Source organism: Corvus hawaiiensis, chromosome 1, assembly GCF_020740725.1.
Source record: "Corvus hawaiiensis isolate bCorHaw1 chromosome 1, bCorHaw1.pri.cur, whole genome shotgun sequence".
Classification (NCBI taxonomy): domain Eukaryota; kingdom Metazoa; phylum Chordata; class Aves; order Passeriformes; family Corvidae; genus Corvus; species Corvus hawaiiensis.
This window is the reverse complement of record NC_063213.1, coordinates 58,697,494-58,722,178: the sequence shown is the minus strand read 5'-3', so window position 1 is coordinate 58,722,178 and position 24,685 is coordinate 58,697,494. Positions and strand designations below refer to the sequence as shown.

General features: G+C 39.7%; 1 protein-coding gene across 13 annotated transcripts in view; it reads left to right on the top strand.

Annotated features, from left to right (window-relative positions):
* The window catches only part of ADAM22 (ADAM metallopeptidase domain 22), a 129,038-nt gene extending 104,606 nt beyond the window's left edge, over positions 1–24,432 (top strand). Inside the window, exons 26-33 of one of the 13 annotated variants that reach the window (XM_048306430.1) lie at positions 471–488; positions 3,330–3,437; positions 6,324–6,424; positions 6,968–7,034; positions 9,841–9,951; positions 12,025–12,111; positions 19,666–19,789; positions 21,051–24,432. In XM_048306430.1, coding sequence (XP_048162387.1) covers positions 471–488; positions 3,330–3,437; positions 6,324–6,424; positions 6,968–7,034; positions 9,841–9,951; positions 12,025–12,111; positions 19,666–19,789; positions 21,051–21,071 — 637 coding nt within the window. In that variant the 3' untranslated portion in view covers positions 21,072–24,432. Of the gene's footprint in view, positions 1–470; positions 489–3,329; positions 3,525–6,323; positions 6,425–6,967; positions 7,035–9,840; positions 9,952–12,024; positions 12,112–19,665; positions 19,790–21,050 lie in introns of all 13 variants that reach the window. The other 12 variants (XM_048306420.1, XM_048306470.1, XM_048306486.1 and 9 more) reach the window with 12 other exon arrangements.
* Positions 24,433–24,685: the final 253 nt, after the last annotated feature.

Here is a 24,685-nt window from a genome sequence, read left to right as displayed (position 1 = left end):
ACCATGAAGATTAGGGTAGCAGAAAAGTAGGTTATGCTGTCTTGGTATATCACCCTCAGCTTCTGGCAGTATCGGAAAATCTGGACTTTTATTTAGAGTAAAACTCTTAAAAGTTAAGGGCTCATTTTGAGATCCTGTCTAGCCAGTGGGATTAGTTTTTGGAGGTTCAGGACAAAAGTGCACCTTTCACTAGCAGCTTCACAGTGAATAGGCTTAAACCCATCATGAACTGCACCTTACACTCAGCACTGACTGTAGCCATCAACAGGAATATATTTTTCTTGTTTATTCTGATTTATTACATTTGTAAATATGCTTATTTCAAAAGTGATTTTGCAGAAATATTTTGAGCAAAAGTTTCATTCTGTATAAAGTGCTTTTCTTTTTACATTTGTTTGGTCTTACTGACCATGTGTACCTGCATACTAAAAACTCATTCTTTTTCCTTTCTCTTCTGTTTATATGGAAAGAAACTACAGAAGACAGAGGTATGTGATAAAAGTAACGGAATGTATCTTAGAAGTCTCTGAAAATAGCTTTTCTTCTCTCTTGCTCACTTACATGCTATAAAGAAAATATTGTGATGGGTTATCATATTTTAAATAATATATGAAATCAGTCTTCTATAAATGCATTGCTTGAAATCCTGATTTCACTGGACTCAGTAGCAAAAATAATGTTTTTTATACTTATGCAATAGACTATTTTATTTAGGAAAACAGGAGAATATTTCCAATAAGAGAGACTGAAAATTGGCTATTAGAGATGAAAGTGTTCTTGGGAGGTTAAGAACTGAATAATTAATATTAACATGATGTTCAGGAGCCTTTTGATACAAAGTAATTTGTGGAGCTTCTTTGCAGTTAAAAATACAGTGCAGTTAAATTTCTGTGTGGACGAAGAGCCCATTCTTTTCCAGCACCCTGTTCGATTGATTCATAGCTAAAGCACTGTACTGGCTTCAGCACAGGGCTGAGCTTTCACCATTTCAAGCTTGTGGCCAAAAATAAACGGTTTTCCTAGTGACTTGTGTTTGGCTCCTGGAAGACCACCTCCCTTTGATCAGGCATCTGCCTGGCAGATGGGTCTTGTGGGAAGGAGTTGGCTCCTTCCTCTCCCAGTCCCCCACAGATAAGAGGATTTCTCAAATTCCCCTGTTTTCTGCCTGTATCGTTGCCTTCTGGTCCAAGCTGCTGCTTTGTTTGTTGCTGCTACCCGTTGTGCTTGTTCTCCATTCCCCTTCGTGTAGTGCTTTCTCTGCCAGGCTCAAAATATTTGCAATAAGTGGAAAAGCACAGTCAAGTGCTGGTTGTGTGCTACAGGGTCAGATAGGCCACAGGTACAGTAAGAAGAAAAAGGCAGTGCTATTGAAGTCAAGCCTTATGCAGAGGTTGGTGGGTAGTGAATGCCACCCAGCGCAAGGAAGGCAGAATTTAGGGTTTGGTGCTGCTTAGGGGGAAGTGATGTATTTGTAAATGCAGACCAATGTGACCATCAAGTCATCCTACTGTGGATGTTTCAGTATTGGTTGAGGACAGAGCAGATAAAACCTTGAAACAGAGACAGAGTCCACCCCATGTATGTTTGCATTGGAATAGTAGAGAATTTAACTTCTGCAGATATCTTGATCTCCAGTAATTAGTTCATGGCCAGAGAGCTGTGAGTGTGCAGCCAGTCTGCAGCTTTGTCTGAGAGCACAGGCAGAGTGGAAACCACCATAAGCTGAGGCTTCTGAAGGTAATGGAGGACTCCATCATTTTAAAGATTATGGAGATATTTAGTAACTAAATCTCCTTCATGCATAAAATGAAGTTCTGCAGGCTGACTTCTAAATAGAATAATTTTGGCTAAGTACAAGGAGTGCTCCATAAATGGAAAAAAAATATCCACCAGATTGTCCAGACTGTCCCCTTTTTTTTTAAAAAAAAAGATTGCTCCTTAAATAACAACGAAGACAAGCCATTATAATATTTTTGAGCGTGACATAAGGATGATACTTGGTACTAGTAAGCAACTGAAACAAGTAAACTGGAAGTGGTAAGAAGCCAGTTAGCAAGAATTCTGCCAGCTGGGATAGTGTGGCACAGATATATGGGAGAAGTTATTTCTGATGGAGTAGCAAGAGAGCAGTTTGCTAGAGGAACCCTGGGGAGCAGAGCTGCCCGTGCTGAGCCGACTCTGAACATGTGCCAGCCGAGGAAGGGGACAAGAACTGAAACTCGGGAGGTGTTGGAAGGTGGAGTGTGGAAGTACTGCATTGCACTAATGATTTATGTGCCATATAGTTATATACTTTACATACTTCAGAAGCAATAGAAACTCAGATATGGAATGAAGAGGTCCCAGTTCAGGTCTGTTGTTGGACACAATCTGAATGTGAATCAACCTGATAAATGTGCATCTTAATAGAGGCAGGCTGAAGCAAAAATGTCTTGGAAAATGCAAGGTTGAATAAATACTGATGCTGATATTATGAAATAGTCAACTGTCAAAGTAACTACTTGTATTTGGGAGGATTTTTAAACCTGGTGGAGCTATACCTGAAATATTTGCATGGCAGTTTTTTTCTGCCGGCGATGAATTCACCATCTGCAAAAACTTTGCATAACTTGATTAGAACTTTCTAATGCACAGATAGTTTTATGCACCATAACTGAGCTTCTAGTTCTGGAAAAGGATAAACTATCACATTACTTTCGTGTGTCTTTGAGTCTACTACTGTGGTAATCAGGAGTAGCTGAGAATCTCTGACACTGGTGTTGGTTCCGTTACACAAGAAATCAGTTAAAAAAACTGGAGCTTTTTGTCCTCCTGAGGTTTAAACAACTCAACAGGTTGCTATTCTTGAATTCAATAGTGATCGCAAAAGTTAAATGGAAAGCATACCTCAGAAGGAAAAAAAGCATTCACTTTTCCTGAACTCCTCTTTGATGCAGGCGTGTATTCAGCTCAGGCTCAATATTAGTGCTGCACCTGAGGGTGCTTTTTGCAACCAGCATGATGAGCCATTTGAAATGTCTGGGCTGGTTATCCAGTGTCTCAAGAATCACAAACTGTTCACTTTGAAAACTGTGATCAGAGTTTACTAGTGAAGTGTTCCTTGTTTTCCCTTTCCAAAACCACATAATCCACTTTTCTGCACATAACAGAAGCGTGTGGGAGTTTTCTCTCAGATGGTTATTTATTAATAGCCTTATTATGTGTGGTTAACAGGTTTTCTCAAGGATTGCTATCCTTACCTCTTTCTTTTAAACTAATATTCATGCATGTTTGTGTGTGTGCTAGTTCCTGTCATGTTTTCTGACTCTACAATGTTTATTACACTTTAGACAAATACCCCAGGGAGATTATGTAAAAAAGGCGGGAGAGGCCGACTCTTTTTATAGCGACATGCCTCCTGGAGTCAGCACAAACTCTGCATCTAGTTCTAAGAAGAGGTCTGCTTTTCTGTCGCATTTTCAGATTTCTACCTATTCCATCACCCATTATTCCATTAGTCAGAACATTTCATTGTTTTGCAGCAGGTTTGACTCTTTCTTCTTTCTTTGTGGAATGTTTGAAATAGCCTCCTCTTTGCTTTGATTACTGATTTTTCTCCTGTATCCTGAGCTGCGAATTATTATGATTAGGCCAGAATAAAAAAGTTTTGCATTGTAAACCAATTTTTGTTTAATCAAATATCCTTGCTTGAGAATTGATTTTAAGCAGACTGTAATAATAATTGCTGGCTGAAAAGAAATTAAATAAAATGCCAACATATTTTTTAATCATGGTCATGTAATCAAAGAAAAGGAACATTGTCTTGCTTCAATAATAGTTATAAACGTAAAATGTTCAATATAAATGTTATTTTTATATCTTTATTTGTCAGTGTCATTGATTCAGTGTGTTGACTTAAGACTTCTGCTGTCTCATATTAAAGATGGTAGTGATTGAATTTTATTCCACTTACTAGACTAGTATACTAAAAGGTCACCAAGTGTTATCCTAGAAAATGATTTTACAAAGACTTTCTTTAGTTCTGCTTGCTGTCATGAGATTAGAGAGAAGTAGATTTTGCCCTTGATCAGATTTTACTAATTCAGTTTTTGTTCCAGTTGCCCAAAAAATCCAATATTTTAAGAGGGAAGATTCATCTGAAAGCATTGAGAGCCATTTGTAATTGCTAAGATCATGATGCTCACTGTTCCTCTGCAGTTAGAGATCCTTTATATGAAAATCTGCAGCTAGCACTGTAAAACAATTTATGAGAAGCACTGTGTCCTAGAGGGTTTGACAGTTGTGAACTGTTTCATGGGAAACCTGCAATTATCAATTCTTGCCTCACTAAGCAGCCTACAACTGTGCAGTTGATGAAGCCATTTTCTTTGCTATTATTTCAATGAAAGTAAAGATAACTGTATGGAAGGGACACGTATGTAGTGACATTTGCTATTTTGGTATAGCTGCTTGATCTTATATACAACCTCATTCAGTTTGTTCTAATGAATATTTTATTAGGAAAACTCCAGTAGTGATTACTTAATTATTTCTAATTTTTAAATTCAGCTTTTTGGATGTGTGGGTTGTTTTTTCAGGAAGCAAGCATTAATCTTAAATGATGCCCTGTTTGTGTTGGAGGATCTTTTTTAATTTGAATAAAATTTTGAAAAATAGTCTTGGGAAAGCAAGTTTTCATAGCTTTGTGTATCAGGTTTAAATACCACTTTAAAAAAGTTATTTTTAAATGACTGTAATATAATGTGTTTCTTCTTTCATTCAGTATCTGTGTTTCTTTTCATACTTCATTTATTTCGTATGTCTCTATCTATTATTTGTTCCAAAAAGCTAATGGTTTCTAAGGTCTGTCTGTACTAGAGAGTTTTGTTGTTCCCACCACCAGTTCAGGTATGTTGTGCCACTGTCAAGTCTGGAAAAGTAAGTCTGACAAATATTCCATTAACATTGTGATACAGCTGACATAGTCCTTCCATTTTAATTCCCAGAGTGATACCTCCTCCTACCTTCCAGGCTGGTTTTGGTTTGCTCTGTGTGCCGGTATGGATTGCATCTCTTGGGAGATGTTAGAGTGACTGGGCCATCAGCTCTCTGGGCTTCTCCATGCTGGAAAGCACTATGAAATATTAGTTGTTATTCAGAGGATGTTCAAGGATTAAGACATAATTTTATGATAACTCTTGCTATTATGAAATAGCAAACAACAAAACCAGTATATAGCAAGACATTCCTGAACCTGAAAGAGACCTTGAGTAGGAGGAAGTGTTTAAAAATCTGTCAGTGGATTTGTTGTTTCTCAGACCTTTCATCATATGATTAAGCTTGAATTAGTGAAACCCTGGGCTTGCTTTAGTGTGGCTGTGATTAGCTTGATCTTCTGGAAACTGAAGAGCGTGTCTCAGATGCCTGCCCTCCAAGGAAAGCAGAGACTGAAAAATGCGAGTATCCAGACTTAAAAACTACAAAAACAGTTCCTTTGGGCAAGACTTTGTAATAAGTAAGCCACCTATTATGAATTTTTCACCTTCCTCTTCTTTTTTGGAAATAACGGTAGATCTCAGGGCAAACAGCTAAGCAGCAGCTCTAGTTCAACAAGAGGCAGCCTGTTGCAAACCCCTGCATGTTGGACATCACCACATACATCTCTGGCTCTTAGAGGCAATGCAAGAGGAAAGAAAAACCAGTTTTCACCAAGCACCTAGATAAAAAGACTATTTTTGGCTTTGAGTTTAGCCTTAGAAGTATATACTGCAGCAATTGGCTGGTAAAATATAAACGTTCAAAATTAGCAAAAATGAGGCAGAGTTACCTCTCTCCTGACACTACCAGCTCTGGGTGGGAGGATGCTCATCACAAACTCCTGAGCCCCTGAGACTGGTTAGCAGTGGGATGAGGGAAGCTGTCCTGGCTTTCCTGCAGCAGCACAGGGAGGGAGTGGGCAGCCTGCAGGCAGGATGTGCTTGACTGTGAAATGAGAAGCTTTGAAATGAGCACAGCTGTAAGAGCATCTTCCATCTAGGAACTGAGGCAGAGCTGCAAATCCAAAGGAAATCTGGTGTGCGCCGGTGTTTGTGCATTCTACAGCAGACAAGTGAGAAAGCAGTGCTGATGCCTGGCTCTTGAACGTGGGCACATGGAACCACTGCAGGGACAGCTGCAAGGCGTAACTGCAGGGTTTAATCAGAAATCCTGGGTGCTCTGCTAGTGCAGACAGACCTTAGGCTGTGTTTTGTCACTGGCCTCGGGAATGTGACTGAACCGCTGAGCTAACATTGATGTGAGACAATACCCTTAACAATAACCGCATCTGAGCCCTCCTATTCCAGGTCAAATGGATTATCTCATTCCTGGAGTGAAAGGATCCCAGACACAAAACATATTTCAGACATTTGTGAAAATGGGAGGCCTAGGAGTAATTCTTGGCAAGGTAAGTGTGAACCACTGTGCTGGCCACAGTGGAAACCAGCCTCTGGACCATTGCTGCTCCACTGAAAGTTTAGTTGATCTTAGGACAGCAGCATGACTCCTTAAAATTGTGCTAATTGTTAACTTGGAATTAGGATTTAGCAGCACCCTACCCTTTTTGCACAGTGCTTTGTCACAAAGAAATTACATTTAATTTCTCCCTCCAGTGTGAGCTAACATGAAAGAGAGAAAGAAGTCTATTCACTATTGCCAGCTTCTATGATTTTGTCAGGCAGTGTTTGATGTTTTTCTTGAAGCATAGTGATTTTGTCAAATAACACCTGAAATTAGGGAGTTTTTTGCTCTGCACAGTTGCAGCAAAAAGTAGAGAAAGGTTACCTAAGTGTCTGAGGTAAATCAAGAGGAACAGACCTGTGAGATTTAAATGGTTAAAGTTAGAGGTAGCAACTCTTTTGCTATGGATGCAAAAAGAATATACAGTTTGGCATGGGGTGCAGGTGAGTTTCAAGTTGTTTTACTGTCTTTGTCCTTTGATTTTTTTCAGGTAATATAGGAGGAAACAGAAAGAAAGTCAGAGGCAAAAGATTTAGGCCACGGTCTAATTCAACTGAGTAAGTCTGAATTTAAAAAAGCAAAGCCAAAAGTAGAGTTTTCATATTTGTGTTTTTTAGATGGAAATTAAGAGTACTTAAAAAGAGACAGCTGCATTTTTGCTCTGTGGCCCATTCTGATTGCTGACTGATAATCTGGTAAATGGTTTGGCTAATGTATTTCAACCTCTTTTTATGTATTCTTTAAAAATTAACTATCAATTTTCTTTTTTATGTAGGCTTCCTCACAGTCGTTCCCATAACAATTCCCAATGATGGTGGCAGCCTGCACCATCACTGCAGGCTTTTGTCTACAGTAAACTGCCATTGCTGAGTGTATCCTGGTTCAATACTGAGTTTCTGATAACCTGTTTCCTACCCTTGTCTTCACCTTGGGTTGGGCCATTGCAGAGTTAGAGATTTGTGTCTCTGCATACCTTCCTGGAGGTTTTAGGAAAGGTATCTGCTTGGAGAGTACCTTGAAGTTTGCCATTGTAAGCCTGAAACAGCCAGTCTTGAGTAAGCCCTGTGATAAATGGGTAATTAAAATCTCTACCAAGTGACCGATCCCCAGACTTTTCCAGTATGGCTTACTGATTTATTGGTTACGTTTCCTGAAGAGCCCATGTGTGCAGTGCTCCCCACATGGAAAGAGTCTTCCTTATGTACTTAACCTGTTGGTTCAGGCCCCTTTTGTGAATGAATGGTGAATGGCTGGGAACTTCTGGGCTTGTCAAAAGCCCTGGCCTGCTCTTACAGCACCTAATGCACAGCACGGGAATGGCCCCTTCTTTGACCATGGTAGCAATGACAGTGCCCTTCCCCGTATCATGACTACTAACTGTGTACCTTGATGGGCAAATGGGCTTGATACCAACCCTGCAGGGAAACTAATAATGCTAACTGCTCTCTGGGCCCCATTTTCTTTGGTTTGGGGATTTTGAGTTTGTGCTGAAACTTTTCTTTCACCTGCAGTGCACTGTCTTGAGGTGAGCAGGCTCAGAAAGGGTTCATAGAGAAAACCCTATGTTACAAGTTACAGAAATAATACTTTGATGCACATTGCAATTGTAACATTGCATGGTCAAAATAGTATCATGGAGCCAGAAATTTTAGCCCTTGGAGGAGTTTATCTCAAGAGTCTTTGTGCTCTTTGTCTTTGTGCTGATAAACTCTTACTGAAATGTTATTTTGCTTGTTTTCTTTTCTCCTTGCATGAGATAGTTTGATAAAATCAAAATTAGTCTGGCCAAACTGCTGAAAATACAGATGAGATTTGCTCTGAGAACTTTGGAGCACTAAATAAGTGGGCAGACAGAGATATTGTGAATTGGAAATCTTTTTCCCTGTATATTTGTTTCTCTTTTAAAGGTGCCCCTGAATTTCCACCTAATTCTCTGCTTTCCTTCTTGCTGCTTATTACGGTGGTCTCTCAACCCAGCAGCAGCCCTGATGCTACAGGGAGGAGGCTTGTACTTCCCAAGGGCCATGCAGCAACCTTTTGGGGATGAAGCACAGTGTGTGTGTTCCTGGGAGAGGCCTGCCAGGCAGGAAAATACTCTTTCTGCTGATCGGCTCTGTCCTGGACTGCACAGGCCTGAACGGCTTGTCCGAGTGTCCTTGGCAGTCCTGTCACCAGCTGGAGAGAGAGCTCCCACTGAATGATCCACATGCTGTGTCAATTCAGTGGGGAATGGAGAGAATTGCTGATGGCTATTAGAGGGCAATTATCTCTCTGGTTAGAGAGACAGCTTGCTTTGCAAGGCGAGAAAATGGACTGAGAATGATCTAACTGTGACCAGCATTTACTCATTTAGAAAAAAGAAAAAGCAACACCAGCTGCTTTGAGTTTGATACTGCAAAATGCTGCAGAATACACAGAGGCTTTTCCCAGGCCAATTTACCTTTCTAACTTGTCTGGGAAATACAGAATAATACTGAAATCTGTTCTGAAGCAGTATTTAGGAAGTCCACCTGTGTGGCCCGTAGGAGTCCAATAAAGCATACTTGTTGAGATGGAAAAAAAGGGATAACAGTGTTGGTGTCCTATAATTAGCAGACTGTAGTTAACCATTATAAAATTGGGTTCATTGGTGCCCTACATTGTGCAGAATTTTATTTTTTTAAGCAGGAGGACACTAGTGTGGTTGCCTACAAAAATACTTGTTGTGTGCATGAATCTGCAGTAACTGCACACATTATGCACAGGGTTTTTTTTTGTATTCAGCCAAGCATCAAATAGAATTGTGCCATTAATCATTTAAACAAAATTTCTTAAGGACTGAGCAAGGTTTGAAGTCTGCAGCCCTCATGAACAGCACTGACAGGGAGTGGCAAACACTTTGGGCAGCTCCTGAAAAAAGTCCTGCTCACACCTTTGCATGACCCTTGGACGTAACATACATGAACAAGGCTTATGCTAAGCGTAGAGCTCTGAGGAGACTGCTAAAGATATTTTGGGACATTTTTAATTGTTTTCGGATTTTTTAAAACAAGATTAATATTCTTTACTAAAGGCAGATGGTTCATTGCATGTAGAAGGAATGCCAACAGGCCAAATGCTTTTTCAGAAACATGGTTGATGAAATGGCCTGATAAATAGTTCTCTATTAAAATCAATTAGAATTATCCAGGAATGATAAGAGTTTTCTGAATAAGTTGACAGTTTAATTGGGAGCTTGTGTTAAAACGGGTCCCAGGAACAGATAGCAATTCAGACCTTTGTTAATTTGCACTGCTTTTCCTATAAGCATTTGTCTTCCTCGTTGTTATAACTGATACGAACATCTTTGGTTTAGACTTTCTATTATATATTGTCTTTTTGCAGCCGGGTAACCCATGCATCTGAGCCTGGGCTTTCTCTCGCCCACCAAATCCCTGCCCAAGGCATAAGCCCAGGGGGTTCCGACAACCCCCAAACAGGGAGTCGGGATCACAGGTCAGTCTCACCTGCCCCTGCATCCTGGGCTGCCATTTTATCCTGTGAAAAGTCCCTTCCCTAGTATACGATAGTTTCACTGTGGCAAAACACCGTGACTGCTTGGAGGTGCTCCTGCTGATGCAGCGCTAGCTACCCTTCCTCCTCGCCAGCCTGAGGAGTATGAGTACTCTTGAGCCCAGGTCTTTTGCCTTGTTGCATGTTGCGCTACGAGCCAAATCGAGCTGTCGGTCTAGCTCTAGGCTTATGTGTAAGGACACTTTGTTTAAAGCAGAATTTCTCACTCAAAGGAAATGCGGATTCTGGCCATTGCTAGTGAACATGTGGCCAGAAGGATCAGCCCGAGGGCTTTCCAATGGTATCATGTAGTGCTCTGCAGTAACTCAAGTTTAACCTTTTTGTAACAGATGGATTGAGGTGGTGAATGATGGTCTGTAATATACCCAGACCCAGGAAACCCTGCAACATGGTTGTGCAACAATTGCATGCTTTCGTACCACCTTACACTGTTTTCTAATACAGGAAGCCAGATTGGGAGTGTTTCATGGTTACCAAAAGACCCTTTCAAATGAAAAAACTCAAGTCAAAAGTACTGCAGCGAGTACAAGAAAATGTACAATTAAAGCTAAAGCTGAAGTTTATTAGTTCCTGGTGATGCTGGCATCAGGCTGTTGCTTCACTTGTGGTTCATCTGTTTTGCTGCTCTACCACTTTTGACGTTTTCTTTCTCTAAGATCCCAAGCTGGAAAGCATAAAGCACTCCCGATTCCTGATAAATAAGCGAGCTGAGGAAGCTACTTAGAAGCACTTGTGGCTGAGGGCGAGTACATTCTAAGAGCTGTGGCTGTGCTTGCGCGGGGTGGGGAGGAGACGTTCCAGAGCAAAAAAGGAGCAAAAGAAGTTGAAAAAGCTACTGCTTTGGTTGTCATCGTGGTTTGAAATATGGAGGGGGTTGAATGGCATGATTTGGCCCAACTTTTATTCATCTGAGCAATCCCTTGCAAGGCCTGTTCCCATGTGTGAGGTTTGGCGTCACACCCATAAATAAGGGTGGCAAGAACTGGCCCAGAAGTATAAAAAATAACCTAAAGAAGAATTTTCTTTCCCATTTTCCTTGGTTAAAATTTGTTTCCTATTTCACTGTGCTAGTCTCTGTTATGTAAAGATGGTGATCACAAGTAATTATTTGGTTGCTGCCACTCGTATATAACAAGAACAAACTTTAAATTGGTCCAGGCAGACTCCTGTTTTCTGCATCACCCTTTTCTCTTAACGTGACAGAGGGGGAGGAATTTGCTTATCTTGTTATTGGGAAAAAAATTGTTACAAAAAAGTTTTCTTCTTTCCTGGTAATTTGTTATCAGATAATTAAACATCAATTTATTTCATAATTTTCATGTAACTAATATGAGTATACAGCTCAGACTTTTTTCCCTAAAAACTGTGGTTTTGGTATCAAGATTGCTTCTGTAAAATGTGACATAACTCTGCAGCCCACCTCCATTAAAGCCAAACTAAATGAACAATGAAGAATTAGAGCGTTGTTTGCCTATAAGTGCATAAATTGTCACTATAGTGGCAAAAAATTCAAGCCTTTTAACACACTGAGGCTGAAATTCATTCCTGTAAAAAGGCTCAAGCCCAAGATTCTGTGCTTATTTAGCCATTATCTTGCAATTTATATAGATGGGTGCAAAAGTGTGTCTTTGGCAAGCAAACTTTGTGATTGAAGCCAAAACGCCCCTTCATCCTTATTTTGAGATCATGAGGGAGTTCAAACTGTGGACTTAATGCTGGCCCTCTACATAGGAGTGAATTTTACCCTTAAGACATTAAATGAATGATGTATCCCAATGAGTTTCCAGATTAATCAAACATATGAGTCTTGTAGGTCAGATTTTCTCATGCAGTTGTACACGTTGCCTAGTCCTCACCCAAATCCATACTGATTTATTTGCCATATTCACTTGCATTTTGGGGATGAAGACATCCTTGCTAAGCTTGTGCTGTGTGTTCTCAGATTTTCTATTCTTGTTCTTCTGCTTTCTCTGTTCCTTCCATTGCTTTCTGCAGGTATTTAAACCCATGGTTCAAAAGAGAATATAATGTAGCTAAGTGGGTAGAAGATGTGAATAAAAACACAGAAGGACCATACTTTAGGTATTTTGTAAATTAATTCTATAATTCTCATTTTTTAGAGCTGTTCCAGCATATACAAATATCTTGAGGCTCCTACCTTGTATAAATCAATACAAGTTACTTAGGTGCAAAGGGCCCCTCTTCTTTTGCTGCATTTTGATGTCTGTTTTTGGCTTCATTTGCAATTTACAATTCTTTTTCTGAATGTTTTAATGAAGCCATTGAAAAGGGTGTGTGTAGTGCATGCATTCCCACCATCATCTATAGCTTGTAGTAGCTTTCTCATCATTTTATGCCAAGTAGTGTTTTATGGGCATGAGACATACTTATCACTAATAAAGTAGTATTAACTTAAATAGAATGTTAATTTACTGAAGCAAGTGGTTTCATAACACATTGACTCTACCTACTGTCTTATATAGTGCATACTAAAATTTAAACGAAAAAAGTATAAAAAGTAGTGGTATTTTACCCTCAGCTTGCAATGAAATAATTTCTATATTGTAATTGGAAAACTAAATGTATGAGAATATACTTTGTGCTCTAATTATCAAACTGCTAATTAATCTGTTACAAGTGAGGTAGGGTTCAACCGAAAATATCACTTGTTTTTGAAAGGGACAAGTGTGCGTTATCTGATACATTCCAAGTTACAGAGAAAAAGAATGCATGAGGCTGGGCCCCTGTTGAACACGAACGAAGAGACTGAGAATGTTGCAGTAGATTCCCAAAAGACACAGTCCCACAGCCGAGAGAGATCTCTGCATCAGCTGAAAAAATGAGCCAGCATAGGAGAGAATGGAAGACAATTTATGACAAATAACATAAAGCATGAACAAAGTCCATGAAGCTGTAAACTGACATATAAAAAAGGAAGATAATGATAGAAGCACAAATCAAAAGAATAATAACCAAAATCTTCAGCCAAAACAGTGAAGGATGGTAAGAACAAGTAAATAGAATCTTAATAATTTTGCTACACAAGTAGGCCTAGTAATAGTGCAGCAGGGCAGAAACATACACTAAATGTGTGCAGTGTGCATTTGGGAGTTGTATCACAAGATACTAATGAAACACTTTTTTTCCAGTAGTAACACTGGCAGACATTAAATGGCAGGGTAGGAATTTAATAATTTTTAGAACTAAAAACATCCTGAAGCCTTAAAAGACCATAAAACTGTTACTTTTAAAAACCATTTGCGTTTGCTTTCAGCATCTCATAAATCACAGAGTAAGCTGCAGAAAAGCTTTCCAGTGAACAAATAGGGAAAATGAGTAAACTTTAGCCTGTCAGCCCTGATCTCGGTCCTGAAAAGGGAGAAGAGATCCCTGGTGCAAGAATCTGAGGGTTACAGGAGGTCATTGTGATTGTGCCAGTCGGTATCAGACAGGTCTCTTGGTACTTGGACATTCCGGCAGGGAGTATTGTGAGTCTGGTTGTTTCAGCACTGGGACAGAGGGTCCAGTTCTGGTGTCTGCAGTTCAGCAAGCATGTTCTAGAACTGTTCTAGAGAAACCACAGAAAGGACTGCAGAGGCTCAGGCTGTTCAGTTTAATGGAGCAGCTGAACACTTACCTGATCATGAAGTCCACATCACTGCATATGGAGCAAAATCTTTGTGGGTGGGAGGTCCTTTAGATTAGCGAAATAAGACTGATAATGACAAAAGGTCCCTGGCAGCTGAAATTAGGTAAACTCACATAAGAAGTGAGGTGTGTTTTTATTACCAAATCTTTTTCTAAAAATAGCCTCTCAACCTTTATTGTTCAGGCAAGGTCAAGAGTTGCCCACCATAACATAATCCCATAGCTGTCTTTCAGGGTTTTTGTATCAGAAGACCTGTGGTAGCAATAAACAAAGACATCTATGGAACATGAAGATAGCACTATTTTAAAACAGGTTGCTTTAAATGGTTTAGTTAAACAGGTTTAAAAATCTGTATGCATACTCATAATTTGGTTCTCATTTTTTAACATCAGTACATCTTTATTTAGTAACTAGGTTAAATTGATGGGAGTGTACCCTGCCCCTGAGGGTATTCAGCTGTTACACTGAATGAGTCACATTTCTAATTGTATATGAGATAAACCAAGCATTTTTGGCATGTAGATGAGGATTAAGCTGACCCATGTGTTTTAAAGGCTATATATCAGCAGAGATGAAACATAAATCAGAAATTTTGCAACGTAGAAGCTTACTAATCACTGCCCGCAGCAGTTACCTTTAGAAATGAGAGAGCAACTAGAATAAATTTAGAATTCTTTATTGTCCTAATTAAATGAAGTAATCATGGGGAAGTATTCTGCAGACACATTATGGAAGGCAAAGAATCAGATCTCCTGAGGGGAGTTGCCATGGGTTTATGAGAGGTTGAACTAACAGTTTCTCCACAAAAATCAGATGCAGTTTTGCTTAATGATAGCATGGACAGGAAAAGACTGTTCCTAGGAATGGTATGTCGGAGCATCTTGTGGCTGGGTTTTGAGGCTGGGCTTGTGAAGTGATTCACAAACAGAACGAAACAGATCTTGCTTGATAAACCAGTCAGAGAAAGTCAGGCTGAAGTCAGACTGTCCAGCTGGTACTATATTTTAAGAGTCAGAGTCCCAGGATAAGACATTTACACGCAATACTTCACTGGGTAATGTTCATGTCGCAGATTACTTTTGATTTCTCTGTTCTTTTAAATGTGTCCTGAAGGTAATACTGCTGTTTTCCTTGTTTCCCTGTAGTTTTAGGAACAATATGCTGATGACTGGTGCTGTTGTAGGAAGAGTTAAAATAGAATGAGGAGAAATGACAAAAATACTTGCTACAGTTCCTAGGAATGTTGCAGATTTTCAGAAAAAAGAGATACTAGTCATCACCAAGATTTTCTCCATCTTAAAAAAAAAAGCCCTGCTTAAAAAACCCTGTATAAATCATAATTTGTCTCTCTGGCACCTGATTTCCTAGTTATTTTTTTTTTTCTAGTCTACAAGTCTGATGGGTATTTCCATATAATTACTTTTTATTAATGATAGTAATAATAGTAGCTGGTGTCTCTGGCATCAGAAAACTCCCAAGTGTGGGATTCCCATCTGTAAGAAAATAAGATCTTTGAAGAAAAATCTCATTTTCCTGCTCAAAGTCTAGTCTAGATTTAATTTTGTGTGCCAGGCTATAACCACATAACCAGAGCAATAAACTCAGGCAGAAGCCTTTCCCTGATTTTAGCTTTGCTATAAGGGATGTTATTTTATGAATGTGCTATTACTGCTTGTTCTTGTTACTGCAAATTGCAATGTCCACTGCACAGGCTGACCCTGTGAAATATGGTTAAGGATTACTCAGAATTCTCACTGAATCTGAAAGACTTGATGGAGCCATGATGCAATCAGAAAAAAACTGCCAGAAGCCCCAAATGTGGCATTTCTGTGGATAATTATAAACAAAAAAAGACTAGAAGGCACCTTCTAAAGCACTGAGCTGCCTACATTTGATTTAATGCAAGTATTTACAATAAGTTATATTTTATGAGAGTTATTTAAATGCAAGAGTAGTTTACAAACAAAAGGGTTTACAAACAAAAGGGTTTTTTAAGATGGAGACCCAGAGCACATAACTAGAAGGAAAACAGCCTTCCTATATTGGAAGGGCATCGAGAAGGGGCATGGAAGGAGGAGACAGTAGACTGTCATTTCCCTCCTATTTCTAATGTGTTTTGTGTCCTTGATTTTTTCTCAGTTCCTCTTCAGCTGATCATCTCCATTACCTTCCTCTGGGAGCATCCAGCTGAGGCCAGAGCCGTGGCCAGCCCTTGGCAAGCTGCTCTTACTGAGGCAGCTCTAGACTGTGCTTAAAGTAAAAAACAAACAAGCAAAACTTTTCCCTATTATAACCAAAGCAAATTACTGGTATTGTGGGCAGACAATGAAAAAATTCCTACTGATGTCAGTAGGATGAGGATTTTCTGTCAAGAGTTAGGGAGACGAGTTCATTGAAGCATGTGAGCGCCTGCTTCTGAGGCACAGTTCACTGATCCAAGTGACAGCTCAAGCCATAGCCATTGTCTCTTCTGCAGCCCCTCCATGAGCCTCCTCTCCCCTCTGCTGCTGCTCTTTCTGAGGAAATGTGTGGCTTTTAAAAGGAACTTATTTTAAAATATTTAGCCACACCAGTGTTTTTCGAAGATCCTAACTTCCTAATGTAGGATGATTTAGGCTGATGATGTCCTACAAAGAGCTGAATCCACAGCAGCAAAGGTCAGATTAGGCTGATAGGATCTATATTTGAGCTTGAAATGCTTTCACCAGGTTGAATGTTAGTTGAATTTCATTACATTATTTCAGTCCGCAAAAGAGAATCACTCACAGTTCATGAACAGGTCAGATCTGTCAGGGCCACCTGCCTTGAGTTCAGCTAAAATGACACTCTAAATTGCAGAATGTTTAGTTGTGTGACCAGGTGACACATTTTGCACTGTTTCTTGTGGGCCAGCATTCCCTGTTTAGGGACGAGAGGCAGAGCAGGTAGGCCCATGGCTGCAGGGACTGCTTCCAGATGTCTTCCTGCTGCCACAGTGCTTTGTTGTGAATCACAGAATGGTCTCCACACACTCTGAGTTTTAGCTTTCAGGACAGACAGACAGACGCAAAGTGGCCACTCTATCTTGCTTTCTGGTCAAAAATTAGAATTTTTGCAGTTGAGGTGCATGGCTTCATTTGGGGTTGGCAGTAAAACCCCTAAATCTCTGTCGTGTTGTGCACTGTTTTCTTGTGTAAGTTTCAGCTGGAAGCAATATTTGGCATGAAAGCTAATGGATTGATTGCAGGAGAACTGAAACCCTAGTGAAAACTAAGTGGATCCCACCCTTGACCAAAACTGCCAAGTTTTCCTACCTTTAACCCCAGCATTACCTGCAAGTGTCCCTGAATGCTGTCTCTCCATCCTGTAAATGAGAAAGAGCTAGACCTGACCTTTCTCATTTAAAGTATATGTAAATCTGGGATACACAGCACATACACAATTGCAGGGCACAACCTGAAAGGTGATCAAAACCACCTCAAACAACGCCATTTATCACAGAAGATGCATTGTAAGATCTGTGAGCATATGCTGAGTCGTGTATGTTCACAGTCTCAGTAGCTGGCACTAAAGATGTCAAAAACCAGCATGTAACTCCACAGCAAAAATAAGTGCTGAGGCCCTGTGAGGGCAGGGCAAGGTCATTTCTGTAAGTGTGCAACTGCATTCTCGATGGATTGGCTGTAGTGTTGCAGGTGCAGCTGAGCAGCAAAGCTCATATCAGTTAGATGTGCAAACTGCAGGTGAGCAGGCAGTGCAAAGGGGGTTTGAGAAGAAGGAAATGTAGGCAGCTACACTGGAGGCCTGGCCTTCAAAATCTTTGGAAAAGACAGCGTGTTTAAGATATGGTGCAAAGCTTCCTGGCTAAAAGGCTCAGTTAGGGATCCTGGTTGGAGGACCTGCTTGTGCAGGGAAGATGTTCAAGATGCCCCATCTTTTGGGGGTTATTGCTCCTTCCAGGATCACCTGCTCAGATGGATGGACAGGTAGATTGGCTGTGGCTTTTCCTCTCACTGTGGCCTTCTCTTAGAGTGCCTAAAATGTAAAGAGCTTGTGGTGTGTCGGAGGTGTTGTGCCTGGTATGGTGAAAGAGATGGGAGACGCCTTCATTCTGTGTGCCACCGCCTGGCTGTGCTACCTTAGAAACAGCTTTCTGATAGGGCTTGCCAAGTCAGATACCACAAGCCCAGTTCCTTGCTTCTGATCTCCAAGTGCATTGTTACAAATTTTAAAACGAAAATTTAAAATTCTACTGCAGCAGTGGGGTAAAATTAGTGAATAATTGGATTACTAATAATATGTAAAATATGCTCTCCTTATTTTCCCTCTTCCCTCTTCTCCTTATGTTTTTCATTCTAGATCCACAAATAGTTTATTAGTGATCTTTCTAGTCCACTTAGGGGCAGAGATGAGAGGACTTGTATGGATAGTGAACAGCAGGGCACTGTTAACAACCTTTCCCTGGAATTTTTTTTTAAATTAACCTGTTTTCTTACATGCACAGTTTGATGCCCAGATCCATGATGTTGGACATACGAAAACCTTGTTTTATACTGCAGTAACGGTTTCAGGGTTTTTTTCCTGAAAACACTGATGTATGTCCAGTTCATCTTAATGGGTGATCAATGTGCAGGTAGTGAAGATGTACACTTCCATGTTCGGATAATTGTACCAATGTAAATCTTTTAAGTGCTGTTGAACTTAGAGGCTACCACGTGAGGCATTAGAGGATCATGAGCCAGACTGGAGAGCTCTCATCACATAATTTCCATTGACACCTCGTTGCTTGTGGCTACCATCAGTCATTGTTCGTATGGGAGGCAAGAGAATGTGCTGTTGTAGGGAGCTACAGACACAACAAAATGATACAAGTCCAAAATAAAAGTAGAGTTATTTAAAGGTAAATAAATTTCACATATCCTTATGGAAACTTTTCATCTTCAAGGACACATTAACTCAGAAGATACTAGATAGCAGTGCTCAGGGAGGGCTGAGTCATGTGCCTGCCGTAGTAAGAGGCCTCCTGTAGTAAATGCCCTTGGTCTGTACAAGAGAACAAGGTGGCCAGGGTAGCTCAATTTTTCTACTTTGAAGCCTTTTTTTCATTTTACTCTGCCCAGATTTAGAGCCTGATAGGAACCTCTCAAGTGGGAAAAGTGCAGAATTTCAAAACAGAAGCATAAGAGTTTTTCTTGGGTATAAAATTTCAGTCAATAATGTGCTGTTGCCTTATTGACATGAAAAGAATGCCTTTCATGTGATACAAACATTTCCTTGCTCCTGCTTACTCTACTCACCTTGTACAGAAATGCTGATTGCCATTGACTAATCAGTCCATTTTTGTATATTCTCATCAGACTCTTTCTTTGGCTGGAACAATATGCACTGTATGATGCTTGCATGTATAACAATTTGTTATTAGCACTTTGTATATGCCTTTGTTACTTCACAACTAACAGTTTGGCCTCCAAATGCATGCATTTGTGTAAGTTAATGTTACAAAAATAATAGATTTATTTTCTATGTTTGTATCAATTTAGGAGATGTGTAAGATATGCATAAAGACACTGATAATTGCCATTTAGTCACTGGGAGAAGACATTTGTTCAGCTTGTATTTATACAATTACTGTTTCTATTTAGGCTTTATAATGCCATGTTTCTCTTTTAGTTCTGTATTTATTCAATTGCAGATTTGTTTTATTAATTTTATAATGATTAATTACATTACCATATAAAACAGTTTAAGAAGTAATTTTTGTTATGCAATACAATTCTAATAAGAAGTAGCAAATTTTTTTTTCTTCCAGTGTTCCTGAAATCTATAAATACCTTTATTCATATAATGAAATTATAAGACAACTGATCAAGCAATTTTATTCCCCTGCTATTGAGCTAATAATAAGCTATATATTTGTCTCTGAACCAAGCTTCAGAGTAATGGCAGTTGCTGTTGCAGTGCTAGAATGCAAAGACATCACATTTATTTTGTGTGTTTCAACATCTCAGGACACTGTCTCCTGCAAAGTCTCCGTCTTCATCCACTGGATCTATTGCTTCCAGCAGAAAGTACCCATACCCGATGCCACCACTTCCTGATGAAGAGAAAAAAGCCAACAGGCAAAGTGCCAGGGTATGTGTTCCTCTTCTCTGCCTTTCATCAGTAACTTGATTTACTGGTAGTTTTTCAAAAGGAAACTGTGGCAGATTAGCACCTTTGACCAACAGGGAGAGCTGGAGTGGCATTTCCTTTGCACCCTGAAGTTCTGAAGCTGCTGGAAGGCTGAGCCTCTGGCAGCGATAAAGGCCTCGGTGGCTGTGTTTACAGACTGCTTTTCAGGTTCCTCTTAAACCTGCCCTGAAGCCCAGATTTCACTAATTTTCTTTTTTCAAGCTGAGAGTGTGCCTGGGACAGCCTTTGGGCTGCAGAGGACAGGCAGCCCTGGAGCAAATGGTGTGTTTGGCTCTCCTTTCTTACCCCTTCTCCCAACAACTCTCCTTCAGGCTGTGGGGATAGCTGCTTTCCAGCTCTATGGAAAGGTAACAAAGTTCCAGTTATGGAGCATGTGGAGGGCTTGCAGACCTGGAGGGACTTCACTGCTGTGTGACCTGAGCCCACCGCGGCCCCCCTAGAGTGAGCAGGAACTGCTGGAATGTGTGGTGGATGGTGATTCCCCATACAGAGAGATTTCCAGCTGCTCCAAAAGGCTCTTGCTTTCTTTGTGTCAATTCAGACATAGCAGGTATTGCAATAAACAAAAAAGTCCTGACATTTGCTTTAGAAGCTTTACTTGGTTCATGTTGCTGATGCTGATGAGATTCTCATCATTGTTCTCTGTCCTTTTTTTTTCAAGAAAAAAGGAGTGGAGTGCTGCTGAGGGAACCTGCAAGCTGCTCCATCAGTGCTGCTTGGGGCAAAAGGTTGTGTGAGGTGCAGCACAGGGTTTCCCAAGGCAGCTTGGAGCCCAGGCTGTACTGATGTGTCTCAGCCCTGGAGCTGCTTTGGCAGCAGCTCAAACCCACAACAGGAAGTCATGCTGCTCTGAGCAGAGTTAGGCAGATGAGAATGGGAAGTTATCTCTACATTAATATTAGCGTAACTCTGAGGTAAAAGCTGTCTAGTACAAGTTTGATGCTACACTGACATTTCTCCTTCAAAAAGAAAACGGAACTCCCAGCCATGGGCATTTACTATGTTGACTGCAAGTCATGCTGAAATGCTTGAGACTGTCTGCTCACTTGGTGAACAGATAACCACCAGAGGCTGGGATGAGATTTGGAGACCCAAGTGATGTAGATGCAGTTCGCCAAACAAGCTCCTTGCACTGTTTGGGTAATGGCCTGTTTTATCTTGGTGTTCAATGTGTGTTTGTGTTCATTTTCCCTCTCTTCAGCTATGGGAGACATCCATCTAGCTGCACTGTTTTCCTGGGGTCACATCAGAACTGTTTACTTTGGATTTTATAGAAACTCGACATCACTGAGTCACTGCACATTCATCTGCTCTTCAGACAATTCGAAAGATCAACAGAGATGCCCATGATATTGCAGTGAGAACCTCCTCTCATGTGGAAAGGAAGAAAACAGTCTTTTTTTTTTTTCTTTTTTGTTGACTTGTATCTTACGGATCTGATGAACAACCAAAATCATAACATTTGACAAAGAATAATTAGCCCAGATGTGACAAGGCTGTTCCACATGGTGACAGATACACTTACCTAGAATCCCAACTACAGTCCACTTGCCAGTCCTGTGTAATAGAGGTTTTTCTCTGGTTTATTGCAGTCCTGAGTCAGACCAGAGTGGAACTGGGAACGTGCCTCACGGAGAGCCCAGCCTATGTAAACTTGTATGCTGTATGCATGAACCTTGTGTTCTTTACTTTCCACGTGTAAGGGAAAAACAACATACTGTAGTAGAGATTAGCATGCAGGAGTAAGAAATATAGGATTTTTTTTTTTTTTGTGGCAGGATTTCAAGCTTTGAAAGGAAACTATTTGACGCGAATGGAAACAAACAAAGATTATACCTTTTTTTTTCTACCTTACATGTTTATAATCTCAGTATACAGATTGTATATATGTAAACATTCAATAATGTCAAAAATAGCTGTTATACGTAAGTGTATTTTGCCAAATGCCTAAAGAAACAGTCATGACTAACATCATCACACTTCAGATTTTCTAATATTACGAGCAGACATCCTTGGAAATACAGAAAGTACAGTACTGTAAAACTGTGTCTCTCAGAAACTGGTGTTTGACCAAAATCTATACAACTTTTTTGGCATCTTATACTGTCTTGACAATCTCAATTGTACAGTAGACTGTGGAACCAGTACAGCAGCACTTTGTCTTAAATCATCATAAGAGGAACCAGCCAAAATCCCTTGTTTAGTGAGATGACCACTGTATCCTCTCACAGGTGTTATCAAGGATGATTCGGCAGACAACAGAGTCTTTAAGTCATGTGCAGCCCAAACTTACTGGACATTTGGGAATACTTCTAAGTAATCCATTCAGGATGTGGTGATGTGAAGTCCGTCTGTGAGAGTTGCTGTGTGTTTTTGATAGAGCATTTCAGACACTGTTTTAGATGGCAAGGCATAGGCTTATGAGAAGCATAATGATTTCACTGCACTAGATAATAACAGTACTGGGCAAGTGGCCAGTTTCATTGCTGTCTTTTAATTTTTATTCGTTACTGGAATCGCCTTTACCATGTGCTTGAATGCTATGCTTGCTGCCCCTGAAGCCCCTTTGACAATTTTTTGGGGCATTAAACTGAGCACAAGTGAATTTAGCTTAAAAAAAATGGGGTGGCGGGGGGGAACAACTCTTTACCATATTAATTTTGTGTGTAAGTTGATGGTTATATTTCTAACACCTGAGACTTCTAAAGGTTATTGTAAAGCAAATGCCTTCTGATTGGGAATTTTCAGTCAGTAAGAAAATGGACCATATTAAATCAGTTTATAATTCTCTGGTTTTCCAAAATTGACTACTTCTTAGCTTCAGGTAGTACCATAGCAGAATAAAACACCTGACTCTGTGTGGTGCAGTTGAATACCCTACCCAACAGCTGTATGATTAATTAGATATTATTGTAATGGGAACATCTATGGTGTTTCTGAATCTTCTACCTCTTTCATGTATTTCCTTTAGTAAGTGAACCCAACACTTGCAGCCTTTTAATGTATTTTTTTAACTTTTACGTCTCTCAATAAAGTCAGATATATGTAAGATTAAATTAAGAAATGTTTAAAGATGTTGGCAGCTGTAAAGTATGTAAGATTTTTAGAAGCACTATATTTTATGATTAGGCTGTATGTTGGATTATGACAAAATATTGGCCTTGTCGTTCAAATGATTTTTCTTCACAGTTGACAGGTTCTGGTAAGTATTTGGAAAAAGACAAATATAAGTGAGCAGAAATGGGTGCAGACTGACCATCTGGAAGGAGCCAGTTACCTGTAATTGCTTTAGGGAAAGATTCTGCATTTTTGTGAAAGGTAAATATATCAATCAGCACTGAAAAATATTTTTTGCTAGGATTTACTTTGAATGTGGATATCTGGATTAAAGATAGTTGATAGCGCTTAGCTCATGAAATTAGGTCTGAGCCATAACTTGGAATCAATATGTCTTTTTTTGATTTCACTGAACTTTGAGCAGGACCCTCAAGAGGTTCACCCACATTAGGACATAGTGCTAACCCGATCGTCACTGTATTACTCTGTCACCTGGTTTTCCCTCCCATATTCATATCTTGTCTTTAGTAACTGGACTGTTCATCATGTGCCTTCTATGGTATTTTTTTGGATACAAACTGGCATGTAATTTTGAATAATTCTGTTAGATTTCTGTGCATATTTCATGTTTACCACTGTTTACTCTTCCCTTTCCATTTTGCCTTACCAAGAAGCAGCAAGATTTGGCAGACAGAACTGGATATAACATACTGGCTCTTTCTGCGATGTTCATAGCTTCTTGTTTTGCAAACAGATGTCCCTCCTGACTGTATTTTCAATGTAGTATGTACTTCCAGCTTCTTCTGTTTTGGTATAATTCATTTGTAGCATATGATGATACAGTTATGTGTGTAGTGTACCTTTAACACTCACCTTCTCATTTGGAGACATGTAGTGACTGGAAGTCTAGTTGTGAGCACTAAGTTTAGGTTAAATAAACATTGACTTTCACTTTGGTGGTCTAGAGTGAGAGTATCATCGGACTTGGGTTTTTGCAAAATTCTTCTGCAGAGGACTTTGAATCAGGTTGGTAACTTGAGAGACCTGAACTGGCAGGGCTGTGTGAGCTTCCCAAGCCAGTGGAGGTTGGAGAGAGAAGTTTGCTTACAAGCTGTCATTTCCTACTTTTAAAATGTAGTGTGTTGGAAAGCTACCAGATTAATAACCTTGAAGATTGCAAATATTTTTATCCACTGTAGTTAGTTACACTGGCAGTAGCAATATAAAGTGCCGCATAATACCTCATCCAGACTAAAATAGAGTACTTGTCACTAATATAGATCAGTCATTTTGACTCATTGAGACTCATGCTTTTATTTTGGTTTTATTTTAATAAATGAACCAGTTATTGCCAACTATGCTGTAGATGCCTGTTGAAGTGGGGAGGCTATCAGTTCTCAACTAGAAGTAATTGCTCATGTGAGCATAGGACCTGCAGGATGAGCTATACTTAAGCTATCTTTATGTATTTCTATGTGGAAGAAGAACCTTGTGTAATTTGTAATAAAATTAATATGACTAACTGATGGAGACTGGAAAATTGAGATCGTATCTAAAAATAATGCTGCACAATGATGCCACAGTTTAACAAGTAAAGATTTACCTACTAATTCTGGATTTGTTGACTTAAGAACTTCAGTAATCTCAGGCAATATACCAGAAATGGTTGTGACTGATAGTTCACATATAGTTTTGTTATGTGTAAGTAAGTAGATTCAAGAAGATTGTTAATTTTATACAGCCTATCTTTGCTTAAGTTGTGAACTTAAGCCAGTACTT